Source organism: Calidris pugnax, unplaced genomic scaffold, assembly GCF_001431845.1.
Source record: "Calidris pugnax isolate Ruff unplaced genomic scaffold, ASM143184v1 scaffold103, whole genome shotgun sequence".
Taxonomy (NCBI): Eukaryota; Metazoa; Chordata; class Aves; order Charadriiformes; family Scolopacidae; genus Calidris; species Calidris pugnax.
In genome coordinates, this window is record NW_015090990.1 from 19,228,655 (window position 1) to 19,237,991 (window position 9,337).

A 9,337-nucleotide genomic window follows, 5' to 3' on the forward strand; every position below is an offset into this window, starting at 1 on the left:
GCGCAAGGCCGTTGGATAGCAGGGTGCATACTGTGCCTTGGAGCTTCACAGGACAGGGGCTGGGAGTGGAGTGGGGACAGCAAAGACACGAGTCATCAGCAGAGGAAAGAAACAGTTGAGAGGTTGTGGAGGGGGATGAGTAACTTTGCAGATGATAGAATAGTTTGGGTTGGAAGGGACCTTTAAAGGTCATCTAGTCCAACCTCCCTACAATAAGCAGAGACCCATCCAACCTGAGCTTGAATGTTTCCAGGGATAGGGCATCTACTACTCCTCTGGGCAATGTGTTCCAATGTTTCACCACCCTCATTGTAAAGAATTTCTTCCTTATATCTAGTCTAAATCTATCCTCCTTCAGGTTAAAGCTGTTACGCTTTGTCCTATCACAACAGGCCCTGCTAAAAAGTCTTGTCCCCATTTTTCTTATAAGCCCCCTTTAAATACTGGAAGGCCAAAATAAGCTCTCCCTGGAGCCTTCTGAACAACCCCAGCTCTCTCAGCCTGTCCTCATAGGTGCTCCAGCCCTCTCATCATCTTTTATGACATTGGGATATTCTTTGATGAATATAACCTCTTAGAAAGGGATGGAATGCATCTGTCTAGAAGAGGCAAGGGAATCTTGGGCAGCACGCTGGCCAACTTGGTGAGACAGGCTTTAAACTGAAAGATGCGGGGGGTTGGGGTCCAAAATGGCAATGTTGACACCATCACATCCAACTGGGGAATAAGCCAGGTCAACCAGAGCAGTGACCAGTATTCCTTAGCTGACTCCCAAGATAAGAACCAGAAGACCAGCCACCTCAAGGGTGCATATGGCTCCTCCAGGGAAACCTGCATGCTCGATTACTTCTCTTCAGAGTAGAGAGGGGCAATATTTAGGACTGCACTCTGCCTGTAATTCCTCTTTCTTTAAATGGAAGCTATTAAACTTTACATTTCAGGCAGCAAGAGTCTCTTTATTATTACAGAGTTTTCCTTGATGTACTTTACAAGTCTAACATTGTTTTTTTGTTTTTTAAAGTTACCGTTTATATGTATCATTTGACATCAATGTTTTAGCTAGTGAAGCATCTTCATTTGCATTTTTTACCGGTTTGAGTTGGTATGCCTTCAAATCATTTCTAAATAATAGTTACTTTTGCCTGACTGATCATAAAAAATGTTTCTATCACACACAGGCAATGACATTTTGAATAAAAAATTAATTACATGATAGGAAGCGCAATGTTTTCAGCTTTCAACAATGCTTCTCTGTATTGCTAGTTTGTTTCATTTAAGGTAAAGTTAAATATATGCATGATAGCTTGCAAATCAGATAGATTAGTGTGGCTTGATGAAATACTATACCTGGCTAAGTATTGGTGCTATACATTAAATATAAAATATTAGTTTTCCTTAAAACATCATTTCTGTGCTAGCTGTTGTTAGTTTTCCTTAGAACATTATCTCTGTGCTAGCTGCTTGTAGTCTGTTGTGTACAAAGTCAGTATTGACAAAACATCCCTTTCAGATCCTTAGATAGAAAATGCCAAATGATGTATTTTTCAAAACTGTAGCTCTTCCAGGCCTCTCCCTTCTCAGATATGGAGTCTGATTTCATAATACCTTATGCACCTGTGTGTGCGTAAAAAAGTTTTAAGGATATTGACTTATGATCTTTGTGAGAATCCTTCTTATGCAAATCCTTCAAGAGTCTTATAACTTTTTCTGTTATACATAATTTTCATTGATGCCCCATTCCCAAGAACAATCAGAAATGCTCCCGTGACCCTTCATTCCCTGACCCGAGACAGGTCAGATGAAGGCTGCCCATCACTGCTTAGTGCACAGGACCACACCACCACTCCGGCATAGTCACTTTGGCACGATACCATGACAGCATGGCTCAACTAATGGCCACGTTCACACCTATCTTGATATTCACTTGGGGCATAGAAGTGGCCTTTGTTCCCAAAACAGTACCTTTGGGTGCACACTCTGGTACCTGCGCCACGTGCTCGTTTACTGTGGCAGGGCCGCTCATACCAGCAGTGCACACAACGGTCAGACATTGCCCACTGATGCTTCTCATAAGCAGGGATGCTGATGCTAGGTCTCCATCCATACACAAAAGGAAAGCATGGGCAGGTTGTTATCTGTTAGAATGATTTAGCAACATATCAGGAGACATGTGGCAGGGCTTCCAGATATGGGCTGGCACAAGGTGCTGAATACAAAATGATTGTTTATTCTTTCATAATGCATGAAGTAGGAGTATCAAATGATGTTAGCAGGTGCCAAGTTTAAGTAAGTTATCTTCTCACCCAGTATGTGAAGCTCATGACCTGAGATCCTCCTGGCTGCCACATGCTTGTGTGGTTCATGGGAAATTCATGGCAAGAAAATCTATCAGGAGCTATTAACCACAGAGACTCTAGCTCTTGTCCCAAAGCAGTCCCAGCCTCCAGCTGCCTGCAGGAGCACAAGGAAAACACTGCTGTATCCTTGCTCTGATCTCCTACTCTTAACTACACATCAGAAGACCCATATGAGGTACTTCAGCAGAGTGTACAGTGTCTTCCATAGGCCTTCAGCAATGCTGCCTCTCTTGCAGGAAACGGCATTTCTCCTTCACTGCATCTGTTAGACAGCTGAGCGGTACTATCTCCCTGTCCTCCAGGGTCTACTGAAAACAAGCAAAAATGGCTCATACATCTGTGCATTGAGCAGTACTACATCTGTCTGTGGTTGGGCTCTCTCACCTCTACAGATAGACACAGTTCAGGTGTTTCTGTTGACAGCTTTGCCATGTGGACACAGGAGTGGATAAGTCACATTGCTTTTGATTTGTTCAGCTAAACTATTAGGTCGCCTTGGTGCCCTGCAGGAATCATATCTCAGTAGAAGAATACTATGCTGTCAGTTGAGATGAGCTAAATGTAACTTCTGCAAGAAGGTGAACCTAAAAGTTGACTGAGAAATGCGATTTGAAAATTCTGGTGTATGTCTCCAGGTTGTTTTTCACTGAAACAATTTTATTCCCTGCAAGGGTAAAAAAAAAAAGCAACCACTACAATTCCAATGAGATAAAGCAGCTAGAAAGAGTAGCTAGGAAGACCAATGGTATGCTCTTTCACATTGTAACACTTTCATGCTCTTTGTTTTAAAAACAACTCTGGGCAAAAGAGCCTGAAGATGGAGAAGGAAAATAATGGGAAATTAGAGATGGATGTTACACTGCATCAGACAGAAGAAATAGTTTGCATGGCCAAGAAACTGCTATCACACAGAAATTACACCAATGAATAGCTGCCATGGGTTTTTTCCTTGCAGGCCCCATTTCTGCATCTCCATTCAGTACTGTGCTGGGAAGAGAGCTTCAAAAATAAAGCTCAAGTATCTCCACAATGGTAAAGGTCACCATCACCCCCTCTTTAAGTATCTGACTCTGTGAAGAGCTGTCAAACCACTTAATCCATTGTAGTGCTGTCTGTCTTGGGAGATGGAGGTGATTTCTGCTGCTGGTAGCAAAATGTCCAGTCCTACAAAGGTGCCTGCAGGAGCAAAGCTCTTTGTAAATCAGTCAAGAAATAAGACTGTTAAGTTGGCTAACCCTGGTAGTAAACCAGAGTTATGAATTTCTTCTTCTCCCTTGAAGTCGTATTGTTGCTCTTCAGGAATAAACACTGCTGAATAACCATGACTTTATATAAATAATACACTCCCTCCTGCAAGCTGCATGAAATGTTAAAACTCCAGAATGGACTATAAGTGGCTGCATAAATCTTTGGGATCTGTGCATTTCAATCCATCTATTTAAAACTGAAGGTAAAAGGATCACAGTATTTATTCGCATTTTCCATGCCCTTTGTGCAATTTTTTCTGACATCAATTTCATGTGTCGAACGGCACAAAATAGTGCTAGAGTATATATTACAATACTTTGTTCTGTTTCTTGGCATGTGCCAGCACATTCCATTGAAAGTAAAGTACAACATAAGACAGCTTTTTTGGCATAACAGGTCACCACAGTAGTGGAATGTTTCTGTCAAAACTCAGAGTGTGAGACACTGCTGAAAGGCAAGTTGTCTTTCAGGAAAAGCTGAGACCTTTCTTCATCTTTATACATGAGGAGTCTTGCTCTGAAGCAGTTAATTACAATGAAAAATACGGCATGCTTTTCTCATAACTGGCCATGAATTGTACTTGGATTACACACTAGTTCAAGTGAAGAATAAGAGCCATTATTTCTTTCACAAGTAAGGGGAAAAAAAGTCTGACAGTATGTAGATGAATGTAATCTACTTGTTGTTTATAGACCCAAAGGATCCCTCAGAGCATTAAAAATCCATGTGATATCCAAGAGTGGTATGCTTTGCATTGAGATATGTGATTTAGCTGAAAGCTGCATAAAATCTGTAAAATTGCATGTAGGCAAAGAGTATCCTACTGCCTGAGTGTTCGAGTGAAGTCATGTGTACTTTTTCTGCACACATGAAAAATAGATGATCATAAAATCTGCTTGAGATTCACAAACTTCTGACAGGAACACGTGTATAGGCTAAGTCTGCCAACTTCTGGTCAAACCAGGCCTGAAAATAGACAGACCTGAAATAAGCATTGTTCTTCCATGAGGGGGAGAAACTCCACGTTCATAAACAGCAAGTCCATGCAGGTCGTGTGTCCTTTGCTGGTCTTCTGATGGAATAGGCCAACATCCTTTCCTTCTGGGTCAGATCTTCTAATTGACAGCTGGGCTCCCAAGCCTTTTCTGGTGGGGTCTGTGGAATCAGACCTGCTCATTTGTCAAGAGGAATTTCTTTGAAAATAGTTGACTCCTATGCTCCATTCTTTTTAGTACTGACTAGGACCTTATTTGGTCAACTCTCCTGTAAATTAAATAGATTTTTAAACTTTTTTTTCTTTTCTGGGAACTAACACTGTTGGTGGTATCTTGCCGTAGCTCATGCATGTGGTGTGGCGCTCATTCTCTCAAGAATTGTGCAGGATGGAATTTTGTTTGTTTTTTTTAATTCTGAACATGTGTGTTTCATAAACACATGGGAACATAGCGTCAGCGGTGAAGAGGCTAACTCAGGTGTCCCTTGTATATTTGGTGGGATTTGTTTTTACCAGCTGTGGGACCCAATACCACACTTTTGGTGCTGGCTTGAGGAAAACATTGTTTGTGAATATTACCTGGACTTTTTCATCAGCATTCTTGACCAAGGTCACTTTCCTAGGGCCTTTAGAGACAACAGACACAAGTGTTTTAAAGCATTTTAAAAGTGTTTTAAAGATAAGCATCCACCAATTCAGCTTTATAGTTTTTGAGTAGAGAGAGCAGAAAGAGAACGTGTGTTGTGTACCCGTGGCTTGTATTGCTGAGGAGGTTTTGCTACATTCGTCTGTACCAGTTGGCTTCTCCCAAGTTCTGGGAAACTTTTGGTAAACTACAGGCTTCCAAGAGCACACAGCCAAGATATATAATACAAGTGTGAATAACTGAGGTTGCATAATTCGTCTAAATCTCCTAGCCAAGCACAGCGACAGAAGGCATTACTCACAGATGTGGCTACGTGGGACTGGGATCAGGTGTAGCCTGGTCCCAGGCCCCAGCTGCTGGCTATTACTGCCCAGTCCTAGCTAAAGGAGTGCAGTGCCCAGCCATGGCAGACCTCCCCCGCCCTTTGAGATCGTCCACACCTGAAACATCTCACCCAGCTGCTTTTCATCTGGGAGCTGATCTCTTCCTGGCACTGGTACATGTGGCATGTTGGTCTTCAGTAATTGGCTTGGACAGGGAAAATGGGGAGCTGTGGCACATGTGTTGTGACCTCAATATCTCACTAAGAAGATGCTGGTCACAATTTGTACATCACACTAGCAGATTGCTACCTGTGTAGTAGTGAACCCATCTCATGGTTTACAACTAGTAGTTTTTATGTGGTGGTGAGATGGGATGGGAACATCGGGGAGTACAGGAATGCAGGCATCAACTAGCCCAAGTGTTGAAGTGTACCTGGGAATAACGTGGTACCGAGAGGTTGTGTGCGCAGCGTCAGATTAATAGGGCAGAAGGATGTATGCTCTGGAGCTAGGAACTACATAAAAAAATAATTATATCTCAGTCTCTATAATTCAAAAGAAATTGCTAGAGAGAGTAATGGAGAAATGGGGCTCATGGGTCTAGCAGTCCCTTTTGGAACATTGACAGACGTATTTTTATCATAAAAAAAATTATAAGTAAAGTTTTCACATCAACAAGGAAAATCTTTTTAAAGAAAATACCAGTGCTGGTCACAGCAAAAACCATAATATTGTGCCTTAAGCAGATTGCCCTTCAGACAGTTTCAGGTTCATAGTTCAAGCATCATGTTGTGACAATTTACAGGACCTCTGGTGTAGCTTCCATATTCCAAAGTCAGAAAACAAGTACAAAAATAGAGGGGCTCCTTTGTCTCCCCAGGCAGCGCCCGTTGTCTGAGCGGCTGAAAAATAAAGCAGGGTAAATGTAAGTCAGAACTGTATGCCTGAGACTCGGTGGCTGCTGTGTTATACGGCACTCTGGGGAGAGCACGGGCCATCGCTGGGCTTCTGCTGCTGTATTTAATGATACTCTGCGAATGCCGGATACACTTGCGGTATCATCCTGGGGGTGAGTTATAGCGACAGCAGAGACGGATCAGAGAGGGCTTGGCTGAGAGACTGGGGAAGACTAGCCTAATAGTTTCATTCCCTGTATTCTCTGGTTAAACTGGTCTCTAAATAAGGAGGCCAGCGGTGCCTTTTATGATCTGTAGCTACGTTGAAATGAAAGGGGATTGGGGAGGAAGAAGGGAGAAGGGTGGAGGAAAAGAAGAAAAAGAAAATGAGAATAGAAACTGTGGGCCACGGTAATTGCAAGTAGGAGAAAATAGAACAGTGAGACCACATAGAGGAACCAGGCAAGTGGGAAGAAGAAACAAGGGGGGAGCAAGAAGAAAGGAAGAGAGAGCAGAACATTCCCCTGGTGAGGCTGTGTGACTGTGATACCTGGCCAGCCAGGACATTTTTTATTTTTAAGCACCTCAGTGATCAGCCAAGCAGAGAGCTGAGTTTCAGCAAGCAGCAAATAATGAATATGAGAAAGAAAAAAAAACTAGTTAAAAACTAAAAGGAAGAAGTGAGAAGGGAAATGGAGAGAATATGATAGTAAATGGAATAACAGAATGGCATGAAAAAGTGAAATAGAGAGCTAAAGGGAAGGAAAAAAATTGATCTGGCACCAGGTGCTCAGCTGGCAGATGCTTTGTAAGCCCATGGAAGATGAAGGATAAGATTCAGTGCAACCACTAGCAGGCAGTAAAAATTACTATTTTCTTTCTGCTAGGTTCTGCTTAGGGCTTGATTAGTCAATAGGAAACAGCAGGCACAGGGATTTGTGTGGATCTTCCTCAGAAACTTAGCACATATTGGAATGTGCAAATTGATACCCTTTTAATTGTAGCAAAGGCTTTTGGACTACAGGTAGGTAGAGGAGATGAAGAGAACCAGTGGCAGGTGGGCAGAGCAGGGAGCAGATATAGATGTGTGGGGCAGAGAGGGCGTAGAAGAAAACCTCTCTTACTAGATAGGAATGATACGAGCATAAAATATTCCTTTTCCCCACATGAAGGGACACTAAGCAGGAGTACTGTTGTATGGATTTGTACAGACCCCTCAAAACCTTGGTTGCATCAAATATGTCAGCTGGTATTTTTAAAGAGCAAGTCCCAAACCTTTAAGTTACAGGGTTGAAAAGGAGGTCATTCTTTCGTGAAAAGCAAACTTCCAGCAGAGCCCCCTCACACCGATTGGGAGGTGTCCGGGCCCGCGGGGAAACCCTGCCCGTCCGGGGGCCGCTGCTGCCCCGCGGCACCGCCGGAGCCCTCGGGGCTCCCGAGCTGCGACCCGGGGGGAGAGGAGGGGGCCGAGAAAGAGGAGGGGGCCGCGGGGGGAGAGGAGGGGGCCGAGAAAGAGGAGGGGGCCGAGGCGAGCCTGCCCGCTGAGACCCGACCCCGCCGGCCTGCCCCGCGGGACGGGACGGGACCGCTGCCCGCGTCCGCGGGGACTGAACGCCCGTGCCTGGAAAGCGCTTCCCTGCTGCCGTCCGGACGAATTGATTCTATTTTTATTACTCTGATTATTTTTATTTTCCGGTCTAATGTTAAGCGCCGGGCGGGAGGCGAGGGGATCCCGTGCGCCTGGCAGGTGTCTGTCGGCTTCGCAACGGCCCGCGCCCGGAGATGCGGGGGCCAAGCTGAGCCGCCCCCATCCCCGCGGCGGGGCTAGGACAGGGGCTGGGGCCAGCGGCTCCCGGGGCTGGCCACCAAGCACCGACCAGGGCTGGGGGGGCACACTGCTACTATGCTCCCGCCGCCCCGGGAGGGTGGGGGAGCCCCCACCGCCCGTCCCGGCCGCCGCCTCCTCCCGAAACTAAAGCCCCCGGAGAGGAGGAGGGTCCGCGGCGGGGGGCGCAGCGGGGAGAGGCGGCGGCCGGAGGCGGAGGGAGGATGCTCCGCGGTCTCCGGGCGTGCGTTAAGCGTTGCGGGGCAGAGCAGCCCTTCCTGCCGCCGTGATGGTGCATTTTTCTTCCGGCTCCGTCGTGGGGATGGTGCCGCAGCCCGACAAGCCCTTGGCCGCTGCCTGCCGAGGCCGGGCGGGATCTCCCTCTCTCTCTCTCTTCTCCCCGCTTTCCCCGCCGTGCTCCTTTCTTCCCCTCGCCACCTCGGCGGCCCCGTGCCCGCTCCACACCCCGCAGCCACGATGGGTCTTTTATTATCCTAACGTCGCATCCGCGCGTGGTTAAATACAGGCAACTCGGGGTGCGGGGCCGGGCAACTTCGGCAGCGCCCGGGCGTCCGTGTGCGACAGGGGCTTGCGGGGCGTGTGTGCGTGTGTGTGCACGCCTCACCTGTGTGCGGTGCCTGCGCACCCAGGTGAGCCCGCCACCTGCGGCTCGGCGCCGGCCAGTGGGCGATGCGCCCGTATGTATGGACGCGCATATGCATAGGACGTGTGGGCGCGCACACGGATGGGCGCATACATGGGACGTATGGACGCGCACATGTATGGGATGTATAGGCGTGCACAGGTATGGGATGTATGGGCGCGCACATGGATGTACGGGCGCGTACGGAGCGGCGCAGCGCTGCGCGGCCCCCGCCCCGTCGAGGTTTCCCGCATCCCTGCATCCAGCGACAGCGGCGCCGGGGTTCGCCCCGGGATGCGGGGACGGCCAAGCGCGGGCACGGCGCTCCGGGGCCCCCTCTCCTTTCCTCTCCTTTCCTCCTCTATCCTCTCCTCTCCTCCCCGGCCCGGCCGGCCCCGGGCGCTG

General features: G+C 47.2%; 1 protein-coding gene across 1 annotated transcript in view; it reads left to right on the forward strand.

Moving 5' to 3' along the window:
* Positions 1–9,046: 9,046 nt before the first annotated feature.
* The window catches only part of TMEFF2 (transmembrane protein with EGF-like and two follistatin-like domains 2), a 134,916-nt gene continuing 134,625 nt past the window's right edge, over positions 9,047–9,337 (forward strand). The window contains exon 1 of the mRNA XM_014954156.1: positions 9,047–9,242. Within this exon, the coding sequence (XP_014809642.1) occupies positions 9,047–9,242 (196 nt within the window). The remainder of the gene's footprint in view (positions 9,243–9,337) is intronic.